Source organism: Xiphophorus maculatus, chromosome 6, assembly GCF_002775205.1.
Source record: "Xiphophorus maculatus strain JP 163 A chromosome 6, X_maculatus-5.0-male, whole genome shotgun sequence".
In the NCBI taxonomy this organism is placed as follows: domain Eukaryota; kingdom Metazoa; phylum Chordata; class Actinopteri; order Cyprinodontiformes; family Poeciliidae; genus Xiphophorus; species Xiphophorus maculatus.
In genome coordinates this window covers 10,893,965-10,917,209 of record NC_036448.1, presented here as the reverse complement: position 1 = coordinate 10,917,209, position 23,245 = coordinate 10,893,965, and the positions used below count along the sequence as shown (strand labels likewise).

Here is a 23,245-nt window from a genome sequence, read left to right as displayed (position 1 = left end):
AGAGTGATGTAAGATTTCTCCCATAAACTCCTCTGTATTTGAGTGTTATCGCATTACACAAGTATAGTTTACCAAGTAAGACCTCCCGAGTCACATTTAATCCGAAATTGTTCTGTTTTGGTTATTTTTGTTATGGTTTGTGCGTTAAGTTTTATTTTTTTAAAAACGGTCGCTCCTCACTTTCCTCCTCAGACCTGGGGCTGAGGTGCGTCTGCGCTGCTCGCTCGCCCACTGCGTGTGACGTCAAACCAGCATGGCGGTCAAGGTGACTTGGGCATTGGTCTTTTATCCATTTTCCCACTTTAACTCTCGTAGCTGTTCGTGTTTTATGTTCTTTTTGCCGCGTATGAGTTACTGAAGCTCGGCTGCGCGGTCGTGTCCGGGCAGGGCGTCTACGGATGCGGTGCAGTAGCATCACTGGGGCTAACTGCCGTCCCTGCGGCGGTTGGCCTTGATGAGACATTTACTGCTCAGAATTAGCCGGAAACCGTAAGAACCCGCTTGCACGAGAGCCTGGTTAGCAGCAGAAGTGGTACTGTTTGTGTAGAGTCTGGGTTTTTTGCTCGTACTCTTCGCCCCGCATTTCGTGGATGTAAAAACGTTAATATGTCGTGGCAGTTTGTCTCTCTATGCTAGCTTGCTACCCGGTTTGTCCATCTCCACGTCTTTGCCAGTGGAGTGTAATTTAATTTTGGCCACCCAACTTTTCCAGCTTAGCGACGACGAGCGCCTTTCTTTACCAGCTTTGACATTCCCGTGACATTTCCTGCTTTTGTTGAATGGAGTTAGCTCGTTTCGCTTTCTGCTGCGATGAGTGCAGCGCCTTGAAAAACCTCACTGAATCAGCAGCTTGCTTGTTTGGAAACCTGACAACCTCCACTGTCACTGTTGGATTGCTTATTCGTTCTGTGTGTTTGCTTGTAGGTGCAATCTACCAAACGTGGGGACCCAAATGAGCTGAAGACCATTTTCCAGAAGGTAAACGCTTCAACGGGTTTTATTCCTACAAAAATAGCATCAGTTGTGCAAAACTGCATATTACCAGTTTGCAAATGGCTTTCTTAGAGTAAAAGTTTTCACCAGTTGTCCTTGGAGTCAATGACGTTGCAATCTACTGAGCTCCTTTTAATAGATAACTTTTTGCCTGGTGACATTATAAGATCAACAGACCTTGATCAAACTGGTATAAATAGGGCTATATGATTGATTTTTGTACATGAATTCAGATGATATTGATTATAATTTAGCACTACATCAATAAACTGAATTGAACTAAGTGCCTTTTACAGACAAAGCAGTTGAAAGTCTCCAATGAAAAGTATAATTTGTGTTTTTTGTAGTTTACATGACTTTTAAATTATTTTTTTTAATACTGTACTATCAGACAGTAGTTTCTGTCTGGTTCTCGTATCAGACAGTAGTTTCTGTCTGGTTCTCGTATCAGACAGTAGTTTCTGTCTGGTTCTTGTCCCGAGCTCCTATGCGTACACATAGCTTAAAGTGACCACTCTATCCAAATTGAAAAAAATCATTTCTGGATCGTAAACCTGGCGGTACAGCGCGTCACACCAGTTCTCATACGATGTTTAAATAAAAATACAACAGTCAAACTAAAACTGCTGTCTACCAGAAGATACACAGCAAGCGTGGGGCAGTGACAGAACCAGCATCAATGTTGTTGTTTTTAAAACTACTAAAATGAGCAGTTTAAGCACTTCCCCTCCCAACCTGCTGCTGTCAGCTGCCTGAAAGCTCTTAACTAACTTGTTACATTTATGTTACTCTATAAAAAGTAGAATAGCAATATTAGATGCTGTTATGTCCAATGAGTATGTTTTCTTAAACTTAGCATTTTGCTTCAGTTTTGGTTTCAAACTCAAAACATCAATAAATGTTGTAGATGACTTGATTACAATTTCCTAAAACGTTTTTTATGAAATATTCTAGCAACATTGCTTTTAAAAAGAAAAAAAATCAACAACTAGCAATTAGATAATTTTATATGTTTTGGTTTTAATTGCTATTTAATTGTAATTATACAATGAGACTGTGTAAACATGGTGCTGCTGTGTGTGCCTACACCTTGCTCTGCTGTCTGCTGCATGATGAGTGTGTGTGACCCGGTGTGTGCTCTTTAAGCGGGTCAGCAGATTTTAGTGTGCTGACATTAACAGGTCAGATAACTGAGGAGCTCGAGCCAAAAGCATCAGCGCACATTTGTTTGCATACCTTCACATGTGCCAAGACTCATGCGGTCAATGCCGTGCTACAACTACTGTATTAGCTACTCCAGTTTTTCAGTGTGTGAACCAAAAAAACAAATAAATAAAAATGTAACGCCTGAGTATTACTGAAAAGGGTCATCCGTCTTTTCTCTTTTGTTAGTACGCCAGTGTAGTGGACAAGGATGGCGATAGGTTCATGACCCCGGAAGACTTTGTCCAGAAGTATCTGGGACTGCACACACGGATTCACCACAACCCCAAAACGGTCCAGCTCATCGCCGCTGTAGCCGACACCACAAAGGACGGGTAAGCTGATGCAGTCAGCGCACAGACACACAAAACCCCTCGCTTATCATCAGTAATTCATTTCTTATGACATTTGCAGGTCAGTAGCAGTAATTATGCTTAAAGATAAGATAGCACTACCTGTGACTCGGCAGCAGACCTTGTGTCATACATATACAGTAACCTAATGACCAACTAATGGCTGAAACATGCTGTTTAACCGTGTTCTTTTGCTAATATGCCTACGTGAAAGCAGAGAGTTCTTTGTCTGATAGTGTTGTATGATCCAACTTTGTTCATTCCCTTTTAATTTTGCCTTCTGTTGTAATTGAGATAATTGATTTTGTGCTCCTTTTTTTTTCAACCTACACACAATTGTAGGCTGATCTCATTCCAGGAGTTTCTTGCTTTTGAATCGGTGCTGTGTGCGCCTGACGCCCTCTTCATAGTTGCCTTCCAGCTGTTTGATAAGACTGGAACCGGCACTGTTTCATTTGGTATGTGTTTTTCACTTAACAAAAAATACTGTATGACGCTAAAGTGGTTTTGGTTTAAGCTTGTTCTTATCGCTGAAGCTTTTGGTTAAAATGTTCTTGAATTATTTCAGATTCCTGAGTAGGTATCCATTAAAGAAAATATAACATCTAGTGTCGAAAAGACACTTTTTATCTGAAGTGATTGTTTATCTTATGTTAAAGTTTATAACTTTCATTTTCACCTGACTACATATTTGTGGAAATCATTACCCAGCATAGAATTGTTAACCAGATTAGTCAGTGGGCACATGAGTGGAATTTTGTAATCATTCTCATGACCGGTTTCTTTCCTACTTTATTTACTTTCCTGTGTTGCACACAGGCTTTTTGTTGTGGCATTAACAAGATTATTTAGATATAGTTCAATTTGAAAATGATGCCTTGGCAAAAGTGTTCATACACCTTGGAATTTTTCACATTTTGTCATTCTACCACTACAAACTTCCATGTATTTTACTGGCATTTCATGTGATAAACCAACACAAAGCAGTGTGTAAAGTAACTGTATCTGTAAAGTGGAAGAAAAATAAAATTGAAAAAAAAATGTTAACAAATATACTGTGAATTTATGTCCTGTACGTTTTTGTAAAATCCTAAATAAAACGCAGTGCAACTTATTGCAGAAAGAGGTAAACTAGTGTCTAAACAAAGTTCATCTGTGTGTAATTTAATGTCAGTGTAAATCCAGCTTTTCGGTAGCCGCCGGAAAGTTTTGTTAGGGAACATTCAGCATTATGCTGTGAACATATTTTTCCTCAATATGGGCAAGGTAGAATGGTCTAGTCAAAGTGGAGACTGGAAACCTATTGCAAGCCTTGAAAATTGACGTTCCCAGACACGCTCCATCAAATCTAATTAAGCACAATCCATTTTGTCAGGAGGAATTGTAAAAACTCTTCGTTTTTGTAACCTGAAAAAGTTCTGTCATTTTGCAGAGCACTTTATGCGCAGAATTTTATTCATGTCTTGTGTTTTCGCTGTAGAGAATGCGCGAGACATCTTTAGCCAGACCACAGTGCACCACCACATTCCCTTCAACTGGGACTGCGAGTTCATCCGTCTCCACTTTGGCAACAACCGCCAGAAACAGCTCAGCTACTTGGAGTTCACCCAGTTCCTGCAGGTTCGCTGCATGCACACACACTTGTTTTTAACTTTGATCCCTGTCTGTATTCAGTTTCTGTTACACGTTTTGATCGTTTCTTATGCTCGCTCTTGTGACGTGGTTTTCAGGAACTGCAGCTGGAGCACGCACGCCAGGCGTTTGCCCAGAAGGACAAAGGGAAGAATGGCGCCATCTCCGCGCTGGACTTCAGTGACATTATGTCCACAATCCGGCACCACATGCTCACACCCTTCGTGGAGGAGAATCTCGTCTCGGTGAGTGTTTTTGCGTGCACTGATATCTTCATTCAAGGTTACAAGACAGATGGACAAAAGTCAACCTTCAGAGTACCGCAAATCTCCTCACTCAGCAAATCTTTTTCTTTTCTTCATTTGGGTTTCACGATAAAGTTCTTAAGATCCTTGAGAAATTCTTGTTGTGATCATCTTTAAGTTCTGTGCAGAGCTTGAGGTGTTCTTCGAAAATACTTCAGACATGTCTCTTGAGTTTTTGTGACACGTTAAAATGTGATTTACCTCATGTCTTAATAACAAACCAAACATTTTTTTTGCTCTTTTCACACGAAGAACCCAAAATTATGTGTCAGGTAGTATTGGAGCCAAATATGTGTATTTTTGGTTACTAGATGGAGCTGTCGGCTCCTGTATATGAACCAAGAGGTGACAGGTAGTTGACAGGTGTTGAACCCGGAAGGACATACAAGTTTTTGACCGCTGTGGCGGAGTCATTGTTAACACTGTTCCCGTGTATCGTGGAATAAATGGATTTTGTTCACAAATGGTTCATCTGACTGGAACAAATTTGGAATTTGGACTACAAGAAGATCTTTGAGATTGACTTTACATGCCATCAACAGGTACAACGTTAGCCGCTCAGCACGTCATAACTAAGCAGCAACGGATCAACACTTAACTAGTGCAGCACTAAACTGGCTAATACAGGTAGATTCATTTCACTCTCTTTGAAATGAATAAATTAAATGTGGTATTGTGTTTTTTTTTTTTTTTTTTTTTTCCCCAGGCTGCAGGGGGCAGCACTGCTCACATGGTCAGCTTCTCCTACTTCAATGCCTTCAACTCCCTCCTGAACAACATGGAGATGATCCGTAAGATCTACAGCACAATGGCCGGCACACGGAAGGACACGCAAGTGACTAAAGGTGTGAGACTGCATTGCTCTTTTTTAAAACAATTGTATTTCACCCTCAGATTCACAAGTCTGTTCATAGTTTGCAGTCATTCATTCCCTTCTTTCTCCGTTTCTGCAGAGGAATTTGTTCATGCTGCCAACAAGTTTGGTCAAATTACTCCTATGGAAATTGATATTCTGTACCAGTTATCAGGCCTGCACTCTGCTTCTGGGTAAAACCTCTTCTACTCGTTTAAAGTTTGTCACTTAATCTGGCAAATTTTCTTCTGAATATACCATTACTGAATTTATTGGAATTTCCAGGAAATATTCTGAGCTATTTGCATTACTGTGATGTAGGTAAATAATAAACAATGTTTTTCAGACGTCTGAACCTGGCCGACATTGAAAGAATAGCTCCACTAGAGGAGGGCAGTCTCCCCTATAACCTGGTTGAATCCCAGAAACAGGTGGGATTAAGTGCTCAAGCATTTTTGATTGATGTCACAGTAGATTTTTATTTTCTGTTTAATTAAATTATGCTATTTGATTTGCAAAAACATTAGTCAGCTTATAAAGGTATACATCTTTATTGGCTAAAATATTTATTGTATGCCTGTAATTGGGCCCTTCTGGACGGCTCATAAACAAAAACATTTTTTGACAAATAAGAGTTAATTTATTTGGAGAGAAGAACCCATTAGTTTCTGACATAATTTTAGCATTTTGCTAAATGCTTCTTCGGGAGCCTTTTTTTTTTTATGCTCTTTGTTCCCTATTTGCACACACCTCATGTGAGTATTGCATGATGAGACAATGCTAAGGTAACGTAAGACGTGTTTTATGCAGTCTGGAATTTGATTCCAGTTTAAAGCATGAAAGGGTTTAAAAGTGCATCATGATCAAAAAAGATGCCATTTATGTTTAAATATATTGAGGCAGCAAAGCTTCTCACACTTCAGAAGACATTTGGTTTTAATAGCAAAATACTTATATATATAAACTTCAGAGTTGTTGATCTACATTTGTAAAGTCACATTTCTGTTGTATTTCCTTCAGTCCCACGGGGAATCTTCCAGGCCTGTGTGGCTCCAGGTTGCAGAGTCGGCCTACAGGTTCACTCTGGGCTCCATTGCTGGCGGTAGGTTATCCTCAGACCAGTCAGTCTAATATGTATATCTTGGGATCAGTTATGCCTGACCTAAAAAATTTTTTTTATTTTTTATTCTAAAGCCACCGGAGCCACAGCAGTGTATCCAATCGACTTGGTGAAGACCCGAATGCAGAACCAGAGGTCCACCGGATCATTTGTCGGAGAGCTGATGTACAAGAACAGCTTCGACTGCGCAAAGAAGGTTCTCCGCTACGAAGGTTTCTTTGGCTTCTACAGAGGTAGGCAGCGCTCCCAGTACTTTCTGTCTAATCTCTTGTTCACATTACAAACCTTTTCTTATTCATATGAACTTTAATGCTTGTGTTTTTATGACAGATTCTTTAAAGTAGTAAGTCAGCATTTATTTATATTACCTTATCTTACTTCAGATAATGTCACCATGCAACTTCTTGTTCTTGTCTTTCAATGTTCTCACCTACTGATTTATTTTATGTCCTTTTAATTTCACCTACACTGCTATTTTTTCTGCTTTTGGTAATGGCCTAAGCATCATCTGTCACTCCACAGGTCTGGTTCCTCAGCTCATTGGTGTGGCGCCTGAGAAGGCTATCAAACTCACTGTGAGTGTCTGCTATTTTTTTCCCGTCACGTTTACATTCAGACTGATATTTATATTATTCTAAAGATAAGATACACCAGATTTAGAACCTTTAATCAAGATTGTGAGAGACGCTGTCACATTTATTCCATCCTGTTTCTACCGGCAACATGTGAGCAGTACAGCTTAGTTATGTTTAGCTTTGTTGTTCTTGCTGGAAGGTGAAGGTATTGCTCAATGATTAACTTTTTCACATTTAGTCCTGATAAAACCAGAAACCTTATTGTGTTTTGCACACAGTAGCACATTATTGTGAAAGTGAAAACAAAAAGATCAAGGTTTACTGAATAGAAATGCACATCCCAGTTCAGATTTTGAAAACCATGAATCCTTTTCCTTCTGCTTCAGTTATGTATTATGTTTTATGTTTCTGTTTTGTATTTGTCTTTCACAGGTGAATGACTTTGTAAGAGACAAATTCACAGACAAAGACAACGCAATTCCTTTATTTGCTGAGATTCTGGCTGGTGGTTGTGTAAGTACCAAACAGTTTTTTGTTTTCCTTAGAGTGCACTTAATGAATAAGTTGCAGTTTTATGATGCGTTGTTAACTTGCATGAATACCTTTTTAAAAATCCTTCACTATAAGTAGATGCAAAAAAAAAAATGCTTCTAGAGCAACATTTCAGTCCACATCCAAGGGAATATGTATTTTTTTTCTTTGTTTTTGATAACTTTGCTTTAAGCTTTACACACCTTAGAAGGCAACGTAAAGCTTTCATCTAAATTCAATATTCCCCTTTGAGCTCAGTGAAGTTTAATTTTAAAGAACTGCTTCCCAGCTCGTCATTTTCTTTTAAATAAAATGAATAATAATCCCTGGTCTCTCCATTAATTCAGGCCGGAGGCTCACAGGTAATCTTCACCAACCCTCTGGAGATTGTGAAGATTCGCTTGCAGGTCGCAGGTGAGATCACCACTGGGCCTCGAGTCAGCGCTTTGAGCGTGGTCCGTGACCTTGGCTTCTTCGGCCTGTATAAGGTCAGTGCAGAGAGGGTTGTTACACTGTATGACAGCAGAAATCTTTTCATATTTTCTCCTTCTGGCATTTACACTTGCTGTTTTTTCACCTCCCCTCTTTCCTGTGGAATTCATTGTGTCTTTTTAGGGTGCTAAAGCTTGCTTCCTAAGGGACATTCCCTTCTCAGCCATCTACTTCCCTGCATACGCTCACCTTAAGACTCAATTTGCTGATGAACAAGGCAGACTAGGACCTCTGCAGCTTCTTAGTGCTGGAGCAATTGCAGGTAACATAGAATTACAGTTGTTACGGTAACCTAAGTGTTGTGGAAATTTAGCTTGAGAAAAAAATGTGTCATGATTATGTTAAAACAAATTCTTTCATCAGGTCAAGCAAAGCTGGTTATTTAGCTGGAAGAATATTGCTAAAATATGTTTTCTATTTTAACTCTGCACTGACTGTCTCTCTGGCCTAATCTGTGTAGCTGTATTATTCAGAAGTTGAAGTTGTGTGTAAACACAGTATAGGATTACTTCAAAACTGAGTAGATTTTAGTAAAAAAAAAAAAAGCCAACTAGTGTTATCAGAAATCCTCCTTTCATCAACAAACTTGATAACAGTTGTTTGCTCTTGAGTGCTAAATGAGAAAAGATAAATAAAAACCATATTTTTAAAAATATTTTTCATTGTTTCCCAGGTATCCCTGCGGCCTCCCTCGTTACACCTGCTGATGTCATTAAGACGCGTCTGCAGGTCGCAGCACGAGCAGGACAGACCACCTACTCAGGGGTTGTTGATTGCTTCAGAAAGATTATGAGGGAGGAAGGGTTCAGCGCTTTGTGGAAGGGAGCAGGAGGTGTGTTTCTCTCTGTACTCCTGAACACATACACACTTGTACTTTCCTTCCCACTTAAGATGCCATGTATCTTTTCCTCCTCTAGCTCGAATGTGTCGGTCCTCCCCTCAGTTTGGTGTGACTCTGGTGACTTACGAACTTTTGCAGCGGTGGTTCTACGTTGATTTTGGTGGACAGTAAGTTTTTGGTTTTGTTCTGTAATTAATTTTTGTGTGTGTGTGTGTGATTTTCCTAAAGAAGCAAAGCTGATTAGATTAAATTGAATAAAAATGTTTTACTTTTAAAAATATATTTGAAAGGGTTACCAATTACACCTTCAATTCATTTAATTACTGATGGGCACCGTCGAAAACAAAAGAGAGAGATGGACTGTAAACTAGGATTCCAGCCTGGAAAAATCTGGATTTTTTAATTTAAGGATTTTTCAGGTATGAATAAAAGAGTATAAAGTATTGAGGGAGTATTGAATTTGGACACAAAACTCATAGGAGTCATGGCAAACTGAAAAGTGATACTCTGGTTCGATTTTGATTTCATCGCTCATTTATAGATTAGAATACATAAGTGACAACTCATCATCTCTGCTTTCTGCAGTCGCCCAACGGGAAGTGAACCGTCACCCAAGTCTCCCAATTTAGAGCTTCCTCCCATCAACGCGGAACACGTCGGAGGCTACCGCCTGGCCGCAGCCACTTTTGCCGGAGTGGAGAACAAGTTCGGCCTCCACCTCCCCAAATTCAAGTCGTCTGGCGTCACCTCCATTCATCACCCAGAGGCAGCTGTCTCTGGTCCAGCGAAGGCACCATAAGTGCCAGCAGCTTCATATCGCCTCTCCACTACCAGGAGCCAGACACGTAGATAAACACAAACAAAAGCACACACACACGACTCCACACGTTAGGGACCATTACCATAGGATCAAACACCACCAGCCTGTTGCCCTCTCCAGGGTGACGGTGTGCTCCAGTGGTCAGCGGTCAGCTTGCGGGCGTGGATACGGGCGTGGTTGGAGGCCACCAGGCAGTCGGCCGGCGTCAGGAGAGGAGCGCTGACTGTGTTGCATCTACAGTGGCTGTGTGCTCCTGGGAACTCCATCTTTTTGTGTTCTTCTTTTAAAACGTTTGTGTAAAGCTGAACCTTGGGCACTCCTTTGTCTCTCATGAGTAGATGATTTTTTTTCTTTTTTTTTTTTTTCTGATACTCGGTATGAGTAGGACTTCTCTTTTTGGGCGGTGGGCATAGGATATATCCGATTTGATGTGTGCAGTGTGTGAGGTTTTTCGCACCGCCGCTCCTCACACAGGTGGCTACATACTGTATATATTGTATAACTGTACTGAGGAAAAGTTACAAGATCAGCTTGTATCATTACACAGCAGCTGTAATGCCATGGCAACGGCGGGGCCTTTGGTCCTGGTCTCTGAGAATCACTCTTACTGATGTACAGAGCTTTTCCTTTTGTTTTCTTGCTAAAACAAGAATCACGAGCGGAGAATTAGGTATTAATAAATTAAATGTATCTCAATTCATTCATTGTATTTTAAATAAATAAATAATCCATATGTTTTATCTTTATCTGTATTCTGAGTTTTTTTATTTCAATGAAAAAGGGAGAGCAGTTCTTGTTTCAGGAATATTATTACAATGCAAGTGTTTGGAAAGAATTCATCCTGTATGTGTAATACATGGTTAATTCCGTAGACTCTAGCTCTATTGCATCATGGAATGAGTGAGGGAAATAAAGATTGAGGTTTTGTACGGAGGAGGAAGGGGCAGAAGATGCACCAAACAGATTTTTGATTGACTTCCAATTCTTTGTTTTTGTAAAGCTATTACCCTGTTGGCATAGGCGTAAATCCCAGGGGGGATTCGGACCCCCACCCCTAATCTTGGCAAAGTCTAGAATTACCTGTTGGTGTGGCTCTGCAGCACAAACAAAAAAAAACCCTTCAGTAAGTAAATACTTAAAGCAAAAGACATGTAACACATTTTATTTACGTTCACTGCTCAATAGGAAGAAACATATTGACAATAAAAATCAGACTCCAATTTGTGATTTCATTACTTTTGCTGAATCATGATAAACTGCCACCTTATGCCTTGTAAAATCAAAACTGGCCACATTGCTTTCATAGACTTGGCTCCTTTTTCTGTCGAATGTAGCGAGTATTTCAATTATATTTAGCTCTCTAACTCTTACTTTAATAAGAAGAGTTTGAAAAGGATGGAGCGGCTGAGCGTTAGCACTAGCCGACAGCTCTGTATGGGAGACGAGAGCAGAGGGGCTGTTGCAGCTGGCAGTTAAACAAAATAAAGTATGGCTTTTTTTCTTGCCATCTTCAACGTGGAGCCTTCAAAACCACAAAATAAAATCTGAATATTTTTCTAGAAAACTCTAGGTGCTGACCTTTAAGTTTAAGTTATGATACTTCCCAGATATTCAATTTCCACATATTTTTAGGTTCTCAGCCATCCAGGACAAGAACCCCCCATTACCCTCCAAAATAAATAATAAAAAACGTTTAAAGCAGCTTACGTTATCGTTTAAATAACACATGACTTGTATTGAGAACCACTGCAATAAATCAATATTTATGAGGAATTTTATTAAGTGGAGTTACTTATTAAAACTTTTTATTTAGAGCCTTAAGTGTTTAGGTGTAGCAGAGATTAGATCTGTGACACTGAACCAAACTCGTATCTAAGGAACATTTGAATCTTAGTTTGACTTCTATGGGTCTCAACAGGTTGTTTACTGAGAAAAACACTTTTGTTATTCATTGCTACTTACTAGTCATTTTTGATGGTGCAGTTTGAACACACACACACACAAAAATTGAAACCACATTTTACTGTAACGTTGCCGACCCCCCCCCAAAATTGCTCTTAAAAAATTTCCCTGTTTATGGTCTCCCCCCCCAATAATGAGATGGGATTTACGCCCTTGCCTGTTGGTACCAATTTTAATCTCTCTTTACAGAATCAATCAATTATAGGAGGAGCAGACATGAAGTCACCCTGTGTGAGAAAAGTCTCAGTAAAAAAATGTTTTTCTCATTTTAAAGTGAAGACCAAATTAGGAAGGACTACATGTAGCATATTTACTTGTGGCCAACATTTAAAACAACAGCCTCAGTCTTTCCAAAAGAAGGACATTTCCAAATCCACTATGTTCTACAAAAGAAAGCTACTTGTCTGTAATACAGCCTTCCTGTTATCTTCTAAAAGTGTGGCTCCCTCTTGCTGTTTCGCAGACATAACTGTGTGCTGTATAAAACATTTTAGATAGATTTTTAAATCTCTGTCTGCACTTAGCAATGGCATCCACACTGAAGGCTGTTGCTGTAATAATGCACCTGGAAACACTCAGTGTGTTCAGTAATCAGAACCAGGCTACATAATTGGCTTTCCAATCAGCGGATAAAATTGAAAATCAGACAAAATGTCTCGGTGCATCTCTAGAAAAAAAAATTAGCTTCCAACCTCTGTGGTACATCATCATTTAAAAGAACATATTTTACATTTTTCGTCAAGAGAATAATCAACAAACAGTTCCTGCTTTTTAGTACAAGAGCACAGGATTAATCACTAATCATGGTTACAGAGAGAAATAATTGTAGCGTCATTAAATTCAAACTACGAACATATTAAAAGCTTGTAGTGCCAAATTTAAGACTGTACTCCTCAAGTACAAAGAAACATTTTTAGAATAATAAAATATTTAAATAAGTGCAGCCACAATAATAAATATTAAATATAGTAGCAATTAGAATGTAATCATGACACTCTTCAGGCCTGGAGTGTGTATGTGTGTGAGCACATTCACTGTCCTACTGAAGATGTACAACATTTTCAGACTTCCAAATCTGTTTCAAGAGTGTGCCAGCTTCAGTATAAGCGTGTCAGTAAAATATGTAAAACACCCGAAAGGTAATAAAAAGGTGCAAGTAGAAAGGTTTTGCATATGTAAAAAAATAATGGTCGAGGCCTCCGGAGAAGAGCAGTTTCTGGAGCCCTGAGGATGTGATCAAAGCTAGAAGTCCAGATCGGACTGAAAATCACCTTCGTGTATCCTTTCTAAATTCATCTTGTAACTACAACCTCTACACATGAACTCTAAACCCTTTTTTTGTCTAAAACCTATCTAAAACTCTCCTATCTGTCTAGCTCAGCGCATCTCCTCAGGCCCAAGTTCTGGTGGAAGGAAAAGCTGGAAATCAGAGAAGACAGTGGGACTCCCCCTGGCTGTGTCTTATAATGTGCTATAGATGTGTAACATACTGGAGAGGAATCTATTAACGGTTAGCAGGGAGTGGTTACAGGATCAGACGTTAGCCAGTTCCTCAGCTTCGTCTCTGTTTTCATTGATCTCAGCCAGAGTCCTGACGAAACGCGTCCACTCGTCGGCTTTGGGAACGCAGATTTGCTGTTGGAAGACAGAAAAGAACTTATCGAAAACAGAACGTTGGGTTAAGTTCTCAATAAAAACTGATTTCTAGAGTGAAAGCTGAAAGATTTTCCATAATAGTTTGGGGCTTTTAGATACAGTTCTTCCCAGGTAGAACGATGATGCAACAAAGAACTTTAATGAATTTTTAAAGGTTAAATGTCCCTTAGCAAATTGTAGAGGCAACACACACTCTTTCTGGCATAAGTCTGGCCAGAAAGAGTGTGTGTAATGGTAGTGCTCCTTTCAGTTGGTTGGTTTCCTGAAACGTAACAAATTCAGCTGAAAAGAAATTGCTGAGGATGTTCCAGAACAACCCAGGAAGCACAAAGGGTCAAATTTATACTGTGGAAAATCCTTAAACCTCGATGCCAGATTGTTCAGCGTCACTTCAAATCAAAAGCTGAAGGCAAACTTGGTTTCCCAGCACTACTCCTGAAGATTTTACAGCAAGAGGCTGAAAACTCAAACTCACCTCCCCTACGTCGTACACCTGCACCTGTCCGTCTGAGTCTCCGGTGGCGATCTCCTTTCCAGAGTGAGACCATCTCACACGGTTCAGGGCTGAAGATCCTTCCACACACACACTGGCAGTTGGAACCTAAAACACACACAACCGTTCACTAAGAAGGAGCATAAACTGCGCTGCAGGCGGATTCCACTACATTCCAGGCATGAGTGTCTGTGATGCATTCACCGGGTCAAAAAGGCAAAGAGTTAGTTTCACAGCCCAAAAATGGATGACCACTGTGTGCGTACTTCGGTGTCGTTGTTGAGGTTCCACAGATCCAGCCGTCCGGACAGGTCCACACAGGCGAACAGAGCGGGATGCGCTGGAGACCACATCGAGTCATAAACATAGTCGGAGCTGTCCTCGAATGAGTACAAAGGACGGGTGCTCTGCAGCAGAACAATCACGAGAAATTTAGCGAAGGAGTTGTGTACAAAAACAAAAACCTACAAGTCGGTGCGTCTGTGACCAGTGGATGTCTGACCTTCGTGCTCCACAGTTTGACGGTCCAGTCAAAAGAGGAGGAGATGAAGAGGTGAGAGAAATCAACAGGTCCTGCAGCACTGTGGCAGCTCAGTCCAGTCACAGGACCATGGTGGCCTTCAAACACCTCTGTAATGCCCGCCTTACTGCAGCACACGCAAGAAAGGAAAACGACTTCACAAGCCTTACTGAAACGTCTGTCGCTCATAAAGAAACTACTTTTCTGACAGCCTCACCTGCCGTGACGACAGGCGGTGTAGACTGAGCCATCCTCGCTGCCCACCACAAAGTTATTTACATCCCCCAGAGGAAACGCCATGGATGTCACGGCCACCGCCTTGCTCTGTTTGAACACCAGCTCCAGGCTGTCCTGCGGGCCAGACACGGGCAGCTTTAGACCCCTCAGATCCTCCCAACAGCATCTCTGCAGTAGAGAATGCGAGCGCAGCAAACCTGCGGCTGGGAGAGCATGTCCAGACTCCAGGAGCACATCTTGCCGTCAGTGGAAATGCTGATCAGGTTGTGAGCGTTCTGGGTTCCGACGACGTTCACGCAGTAGACCGGGTGCTGAACGAAGTAAACAAAACTTTAAACAAAAGTGGCTCAGATTTGAAGAGGCAGAGAGAGATGCGCTGCAGCCCGTTACCGTGTGCGCCGACGCGGACAGGGGAGTTCTTTGAACAGGCGTGCGTTTGTTGCTCCTGTTGTCCCACAGGACTATCTGTCCGGAATAAGTCCCGCCCACCACTAGGTTAGGGTGAAACTTTGCGAAGCCAGCCGACATCACCTCAGACTTTAAGAAAAGCAACACAAAAGAATCTCTAAACACATTCTTCTATTCAGACTGTAAGACCTCTTTGGAGACCATGAGGAGAACTTCGGTGGCTACCTGGCAGTGGAAGATGTACTCAGGCGTGGCCTTCTTGTACTTCATGTTCCAGACTAGAGCCACGCCATCCGGCTCATGTGGAGCGTCCTCGTTGTTGTTATACGAGGCAACCAGCAACTCTGGGTACTGAGACAATCAGAGCAGACGGAAGACGTTAAAGCGAGACCAAACAACTTCTCTTCCAAAGCCGACTGAGCATTCTGTCTGTTCTGACGTGAAACAGTTTCCTTCAGGCGTCAAGGTACATTTCAAACTACCGGTCCGTGTTTTCTGCAAAATAAATTAAACTCTTATATGTAGTTTGTCAGCTACAAAATGACATGGTCGTGGTCAAGTTTTGACTGGGATTAAATCTACCCTCCCAAAAACAAACTCTTAATATCCACAAGTCATAAGACGGCTAATCTTTTATCTGCATGTAGCTGTGCCTATAAATCCAGATACACACAAAATAAAGTTAGTTGTTTCTTTAATTAAAAACTGAACTTGTTAATCTGCTATTGAATTTTATCGTTCATTACACAATTTGTTTGGCCAGTGTTAGGGCTAGGCATTCATCATATTGTTAATCACTTATCGTGATAAATATTTAAATTTATCGTCGTCATGACGAAGTCCAATTAACAAGGCGGATTTTCTTTGATGTCTTTTCAATGAGAGTGTCAATAATTATCGATAAATTAAAAAATATCAATAAATGTGTACAGTCTGGTGACACAAATCACACTCCTTCATGTGACTGGTGTCCTAAAGAAGCGTGTTACAACTCGGTTTGTTTTTCAAGAGCAGTATTTGTGTTTATGGGGCTCTGATTGCTGTGCCGTGCAGCCACAACCACACAGTTACCTAAAAAAAGAGGTAATAAATAGCTCTTATCGTCACTTTTATTGTTATCACAATGGTACCACAAAATATCACGATAAAACCTTAAGTCCATATCGCCCAGCCCTAATCTACTGTATATGTGTTGGTAAAAATACACCAATGGAAAGTCTCTTTAACAGTATGAGCACTTATAATCTTGTCGCAGGTGATTTGTCTGAATTCTTCCCACCTGAGGAGACCAGTCGAGGCAGGTCACCACTCGGTTCTTGGTCCAGCGCTCATCTGCAAACTGTCTGTTCTGAACCAGTTTCGCTCCTGCCTGCAAGTCGCTGAAAAGGACAGGCAGGAAAAATAAGATGTTAACAATTCCAACAAAATTACCGTTCGATATCTGTGACGACGCTTTGCCCGCATGCCTCACCCTTCCTTATCCTCCAGATCCCTCCCGCTGTAGTCGAAGCAGACGTCCACCTGCTCGGCCAGAGCGCGCTCCACGATTCTGCTGCCGCGCTCGAAAAACGACAAGAACTCGTCAGAATGAAGGACCTGCAGCTTCTCTTCCTCTGTCAGCTCCTTGGGAGTGTCTGCGCACGGATAAATAAACGTTACAGGAAGGAAATAAAGAAAAAGCTTTATTTATATATATATAGGCAACGCATTGTGCTGTCACAGATTAGTCAAGACTGAAACATACAGTATGAGACGAAAACTAAAAACGTGTAGGAATTAATAATAATATAAATTAGACACAAAGTTAAAATCAGAAAAGAAAAAGAAAAAATCTGAAATCCCTTCAGTGTTTTTGTTTTCTGCAGAAGTCTCACTCTCTTTTAATCTCTAGCAGCCTGAATCAGGAGCAGCTACGTCAAATAGCTTCCTTTGACGTAGCTTTTGAGACCCTCCTGGTTAAAATTTAAGAGCTACACGAATGGGAAAAACTCTCCTTGTGAATTATTAGTAACAGGTAACGTGAATGTTTTGTAATTTAATAAACAGAACACCAATTTCTGTTTTGCTACATAAAATGACACCTGGATTCTACAAAAAAGTAATGAAAAAGAAGCAATGAATGGAGAATATCAAGATGTTACCAACTACGGTTTCGGAACTACTATGAAAAACCTCAACCTAATTAGCGCATAAAATTGAGATTCATCTCATGACTTGTTTACACCCTGCAGAAATCCTGCAATATAGCGAGTTCTCTGATCGGAAAAGGTTGGATTTTTGAGGCTCTGACCAGGCAGTCAACCGATCATACCTGATCAAACTGAAAATTGTCCAATTCTGGTGAGCGGCAAATTTTTTCTGTACGTCTACATAACTCGCTGTCCTCACCTTCCTCCTGCTGTTCACTCTGCTCGTTTTTCTCATCCTGGGTATCCTCTGTCAGCGGGGGAGCACTTATCTCCTCATCCTCTTCTTCATCTAGACACAGACGCGAATCGCTGTAAATCAACTTGAGTAAAGGGGAACAAGAATAGAGACACCACATCAGCGGTGAATTACCCGCTTTCTGATCCGTGTGAGCCAACGCCTCTGTGGGTGTCTGCGTCTCCTTGCAGTAGGACACCATTTCCTTCGGGACAAAATCCACCTGGATGAGTTTGGACATCCCAAGTCTTACCGTTCCACGTCTAGACAATTGGGATAAAATAAAGTTTTAATTAGGTAAAAAACACATATATATATTACAATTTAAATCTTTTCTCGAATGGACATATATAATGGTATACAGACAAATTCGATGCAAAAAGCTAACACGTTTGGACAAATCTAAGATGAAAGCACAAATAGTTGGAAGACGAGCTAAAGGAAAGAGGAGGAGCAGTACCCCATCAGCTCAGAGTCGGAGTGGAGTTGCAGAGTGGAGGGGTCAGGATCCCAATGCAAAGTCCTTATACAGCCAAATCACCAGACGGTGTTAGTAAAGAGAAATGCAGGACAGAGTAAACAAGAAAAACGCAAACAGAGATGAAGGGCCAAAACATATCAGATGTTAAAGATGGGAAAGACGGGGGAAAAAACAAAAAACAGAGCGAGAAAGACCCGGAAACAAAAATGAAATGGCATTAAACATTAGCATGGTGGTGAGAAGACATAGAGAAAGGTCAGAATTTATTCATGTATCATTACAAAGTTTACGCACACACACGCACATAAAATTCCATGCAGGTACTAGTAAAAAACATTATAAAATAAAAACAGCAAATTCAATCTCTTATGTCTCAAACAAACAGACTCCCACACACACCTTGGTCCTGCGTTTCCATCCCCAGAATCTTGGCTTCCAGCATCGCTGCCCACTGATTTGTTGGAGGGAGACATGGGGGCGGGGACTAGGTAGTGAAACAGACACGTATCTTCTGTTACTACCCTCAGGGGCTGAGCTGTGAACGTGTGTGCGTTTTGCAGTACGTGACCAACGGATGGGTGAGTGGGTGGGTGGGTGGGTGAGTGAGTGAGTGAGTGAGTGAGTGAGTGAGTGAGTGAGTGAGTGAGTGAGTGAGTGAGTGAGTGAGTGAGTGAGTGAGTGAGTGAGTGAGGGAAAACAGCGAGTGAGACAGTGATTGTTTGAAGGGGGGACAAGGGGCAGGATGCGCGTGGAGGTGTGAGTGGATGAGTTTTCATGCAGCAAGGAGGACAAAACACAAGAGGACAGACAGAGGGGAGAGAAGAGAGAATGAAAATAAATGGCAGGCAGGTTTTAAGGTGTCATGCGCAAAACACATAACATGTGCACATATTTGTGTGTGTGTGCATGTGTATGTGTGTATGTGTTGTGGAGAGCAAATGAGAGTGATATAAAGCTGGGCAATAAAAACAAAACAAAAAGCATTAAGACAGACATCTTATAAAAACGCTGCAAAAGTCATCAAGCGAATGACCAGGACAAGATGAGCTGTTAAATGACGGTTTGGGATAAAGGAGCGAGACGACACTGTACATTTACCATGCGGGACGTCGGGGGTGATGCCAACGCTCTGGAGAAGAGCCTCGGCTTCTCTCCTCTTCCTCTCCAGATCCGAGTCTTCGGCGCCAGCCGGCCCTCCCTCCGCGCTACGTTTGGATTCTCCCTGCAGAGCAAGAACCGGGCTTACCGTCAGCATGGCAACGTCTCACAACGTAACGGCTAAAACGACGAGCAGCCCGACATAGGCATCTCTCACATCCTTCTTTTTTTTCTCCTCTTCTTTCCTCTTCTTTTCCTCGCGGATCTGGGCGATCCGTTGCTTCTTCCTCTCCAGCTCAGCCTTCAGCTCGCTCTTGTCAGACATGCTGTAAACGAGGGAAGGCCATCAGCAAAGAAGCACTAACCACACCACATGCAAATAATACATCTATTACATTATGTTGCACCAATTAACTGGTCATTGATCAAAGTTTGTTTATTACTGCTTCTTAGGAATGTATCACATATTAGTAAAAAAAAAAATCATTAACAGATATTGTGATGCACAAACATATAAATACACAAAAGAGAACAAACATAAAATAAACATGATGGCAGAGGTTCAAAACAAAACACTTTATAGTATGAGACATTTTAATTTAATTATCGCAATTTATTTTTTTTTTTCAGTATACAAGTGTCTTATGTCATTGTTCCAGTTTTTTCTCTATTTTTATTTAAGTACATCGTAGCCCTGGGCCTGTCACACTGGTAACATGTGGAAAAAGCTGCCTGCAGTTGGAAACAATGTCCTCTTTATCTGCCTTATTAACACGATAGAACAACCAGGGGTGTATTATTTTATTAGAAATGTAGTCAGTACAATATGCTATGATAATCAAAAATCGGAAGCCTCTTAAAACAATATTATAACATCCACAAATAATTATATTATTACAGCTTAACCCTGCTGGTATTAAATGTTTAATATGCTAAACTCACTCCACCCACTGCTCAAAATAACTGGAGACAAATAAGGAAAAGTAGCAGCTGTGAGCATTTTTATTGTATCTCTTTGCAATAACTCGCTGATAAATCACGTTTTACCGCAAGCTCTGGTTAGCGGGGCTAATGTGTTTATAATCCAGCTAGCGGCTACACCTCCAAACTGGACAGCTAGCCGTGCTAACATGCTAATCTCGATGGTAGCCCCGGCTGCTAGCGGGCCTACTGTCACAATACTAACTACAATGGCAACAAAGCGGCCGGACAGCTTTACTGTTTTCTGTCTCCAGGCCAACGGGATAAAATGCCACAACTACGAGGAAGTAATTCAATACCTGGTGTCAGAAGTGAGGTTTTAGGTGCCGAAGTGAAGAAAGAATCCAGTTTTGTGGCCGCTTATTCCCAAGAAAAGATGATGGAGGGTGGAGATGATGATGCTGGAAGAGGCTGCGTCGATCCTCGTCTTTAATGGTTGAACGCAAAACAGCAGGAGAGAATTACCGCCCTCTTGTGGTGGAGTGAAGATATTCTTACTAAAATAGTTATTCACTTTTTGTCATTACTTTCCACTTTTTTCGTTTATTTATTTATTGGGAAGTTGTGTAAAGCACCAGTGGAAAGTTGTGATGGTTTTTAAAAATGTGTGCAAACGAAATCTGGAGTATTCCTCAGCTTCTCGTATCTCGAGATTGACTTTCTCCTTTGCAAAAATGCTCAAGCTCATTTAGATAAGGAGTGCCCCTATTGATGTGATCATTTGCCTAAACAACTTTAGGAAAACTTCTCCGTGATTAACATGGTTTCATGCACAACAGACCGTCTTAGAGAGACTGATGTCCTGACATACCTTGCAAAAAATATTAAAGTTGTAGCTTCTTGTTACACATAGGTTTTTGTCTAATTTAACAAGAGAAGTATCTTACACATTTGAAGAAAAAGAAAAAAAGTAGAAGTTGCAAGAATCAAGATATTGTTTTATTTTACTGCTACATAAATATTAAGGGAGGTTCTATCAACTGCATAGAAATAAAAATCCATGTTAAGGCATTTATCTGATAGGTACTTTTATTAATTTATGTTTTCATGTGAACAGAGGTTATTGTGCATTAGTCACTCACATTGTACAGGCACTGTATTGTTTTTCATCTGAGAAATCATGTAATATTTGTAGCTTAACCTGAATTACTGAACTGTACTCTTGTTTTGGTCAAAGATCGATTTGTCTTCTTTTTGTGGACAGTTTGTTCTTATTGTGGATCCGGAGCTGGCTGAGCATCACGATAGGGGTCATACAGGTCACTTTTGAAATCATAAGGGTCAAAATAAGGGCCAGGCCTTTTCTTTTTAGCTACGTTTAAAACAACAGGAACATTCCCTTCATCTGTTGTTTCCTCGTCTGGTGCTACAGGTGATGATGCTTCCTGTGCAGGATGGGGAGGCTGGTCGATGAGGCAGTCTGGATCCCAGTACGGGTCACAGTCGTATTCCATCCCTTTCTTGGTGACCGGAGGAGGGACAGGTGGAACAGCCTTTCCAGGAGTAGGAGTGGCTGGTGTTGGCTGAGATGGAGTAATATTTCTAACCCCCTCTTCTTTTGTAGCACTGCATGCTGGGTTGAGTCTGGGGTCACACAGTATTGGGACAGCTCCCGTCGGCAGGTAGACAATCCGAGGTTTGCAAAGAGGGTCTTTGGGGTTGCACAGATAGATCGTCTCAGCTTTCTCCAGTGGGTCTAGTGTGGGAGCTGGTGTGGTGGGGGGGTGAGTTGTTGTAGATAGTACTGCGGTGCTGGTTGTAGCACCCATTTTGTTTTGGTAGCTGGCGGCGTCGGGCCCATAGGTCAGCTCCAGGTGACGCATCTGCTGATACAACATCCTGATCCGGTCTATCTCATAAAGCTGATGGAGAAACCAAGAGGGACATTCGAGGAAAAATATAACATTGATGCAGTTAAAACCCATAAAATACAGTGATCGTTCAAGCTTATTTCAGTCAGGGCGCTGCTTGTCGTCAACTTACTCCTTCAATGTGTCCGATGCTGTTGTAGAACCTGTAGTAGGACTGAAAGTCGGGGTCACTTCGGTACCATTTAGGATCGACGTTCCTCTTGGGTCGAAAGTTCGCCAAGAAATCGTTCGCTTTAGCAGAACCAATCCTGACAGGATTTCCTTCGGAGGGCAATGTAAAAGGGGATTGTAGAAGTCAAGATGAAGATTGGTTTAGATTTCAGATTAAAGATTTTTTTTTAAATTACAGATAAAATCTTTTGGTGGACTTGGGAAATTTACTTATGTTAAGGTATTTCTTTGATTTTCACTTTTACACATGAATCTTATCACAGTTTGAAATGATAGCAGATGAAATACCATCAGGCTGTTTTACTTTCGTCAGAGATGTTGCTCCTATGAAACCTAAAGGGACGACAGGGATTTTAAGTTAAGCACGAAAAATAAAAGAAAATGAAATTAAAAATTCAGTAAACACTGTGACTACATGATCAAGACTGCAAGATAAGCAGAAAACAAGGGCATTAAAATCACGCTGAACCTGAATAAGGACGAAGATTTTTGTGTCTTATTTGTTTTTCTTTCATGCTTAAAATCTTTTACATGCATTTAACAGCAGTTTATTTTTGCAGAACAGTACATGAATTATACTAATAATCTTACTGACAAACCTGGCATTACCAGCAGGCAGCAGAGTTTAGTCAACAACGAAGCCACGGAAACCATCACTGACATCTGGAATTACATTAGCAGACCAATAAATTCACATAATTTCACAATTTGTTTTGTATCAGTGTTGTAGTTCATCAAAGTTTGCCCCAAAAAGTTACAAATATATCTTCCTCTCGCTCTCTTTTTATTTTTCATTTTTTTAAAGCATGATTTCACAATAAATGTAGTGTGCTTACCTTTTGCTCCATCTTCATGGGTCTGATCTCATCCTCAGCTGTACATCACTGGACATGAGCATCGCCAAGGAAACTCGGGCCTTCTGATTGGATGGCTTGCCAAAGCCAGTGGGCCGAACTCCACCCATTCTGCATTTTTTCTTCAAATGGGTTGGGGGGCGGGGTATTCGTTAGACCAGTGCACATAAAACACCGGTATATTACCAACTTCAAACAAAATAGGAGTTCTCATAAAGCAACAAGAGTGCTGTTGCAGCAGAAGAGCCATATACGGCAAAGGTAGTTCAGCTTCTTTGCCAGACCTACTTGAAGCGTACAACTGACGAAAAGAGTCACGCAAGTGTTCATGTCATAGTCAATCAAAATAAGAAAGTTAAACAATTATGTTG

General features: G+C 41.0%; 3 protein-coding genes across 6 annotated transcripts; 1 reads left to right on the top strand and 2 right to left on the bottom strand.

The window, feature by feature from the left end:
• Positions 1 to 103: 103 nt before the first annotated feature.
• Positions 104 to 10,464, top strand: LOC102217076 (calcium-binding mitochondrial carrier protein Aralar1-like). The gene is made up of 18 exons (XM_005797080.2): positions 104 to 265; positions 925 to 978; positions 2,386 to 2,531; positions 2,892 to 3,007; positions 4,030 to 4,169; positions 4,280 to 4,426; positions 5,193 to 5,331; positions 5,440 to 5,533; positions 5,686 to 5,770; positions 6,360 to 6,441; positions 6,534 to 6,692; positions 6,982 to 7,034; positions 7,467 to 7,547; positions 7,913 to 8,053; positions 8,181 to 8,319; positions 8,731 to 8,889; positions 8,975 to 9,065; positions 9,484 to 10,464. Exons 1-18 carry the CDS (start codon positions 254 to 256, stop codon positions 9,695 to 9,697), a joined length of 2,052 nt encoding a protein of 683 aa, XP_005797137.1. The 5' UTR covers positions 104 to 253; the 3' UTR covers positions 9,698 to 10,464.
• Positions 10,058 to 20,405, bottom strand: LOC102216642 (cytoplasmic dynein 1 intermediate chain 2-like). 4 transcript variants are annotated; one of them, XM_023335196.1, is made up of 17 exons: positions 20,278 to 20,405; positions 19,215 to 19,323; positions 18,998 to 19,121; positions 18,299 to 18,434; positions 17,879 to 17,941; positions 17,554 to 17,681; positions 17,383 to 17,472; positions 16,466 to 16,628; positions 16,274 to 16,373; positions 15,220 to 15,345; positions 14,977 to 15,123; positions 14,784 to 14,897; positions 14,567 to 14,700; positions 14,332 to 14,476; positions 14,096 to 14,236; positions 13,812 to 13,937; positions 10,058 to 13,315 (listed from the first exon to the last, which is right to left on the bottom strand). In XM_023335196.1, exons 2-17 carry the CDS (start codon positions 19,320 to 19,322, stop codon positions 13,214 to 13,216), a joined length of 1,947 nt encoding a protein of 648 aa, XP_023190964.1. In that variant the 5' UTR covers position 19,323; positions 20,278 to 20,405; the 3' UTR covers positions 10,058 to 13,213. The 4 variants fall into 4 exon arrangements, with proteins under 4 accessions (XP_023190964.1, XP_005797135.1, XP_023190965.1 ...); XM_005797078.2 differs by having other exon boundaries at positions 18,299 to 18,383; XM_023335197.1 differs by lacking the exon at positions 17,879 to 17,941.
• Positions 20,406 to 21,061: 656 nt separating this feature from the next.
• On the bottom strand, positions 21,062 to 22,877 carry LOC102233995 (mucin-2-like). Its single transcript, XM_023336171.1, has 5 exons — positions 22,857 to 22,877; positions 22,620 to 22,683; positions 22,309 to 22,353; positions 21,962 to 22,110; positions 21,062 to 21,840 (listed from the first exon to the last, which is right to left on the bottom strand). Exons 1-5 carry the CDS (start codon positions 22,872 to 22,874, stop codon positions 21,190 to 21,192), a joined length of 927 nt encoding a protein of 308 aa, XP_023191939.1. The 5' UTR covers positions 22,875 to 22,877; the 3' UTR covers positions 21,062 to 21,189.
• Between the last annotated feature and the right edge of the window lie 368 nt (positions 22,878 to 23,245).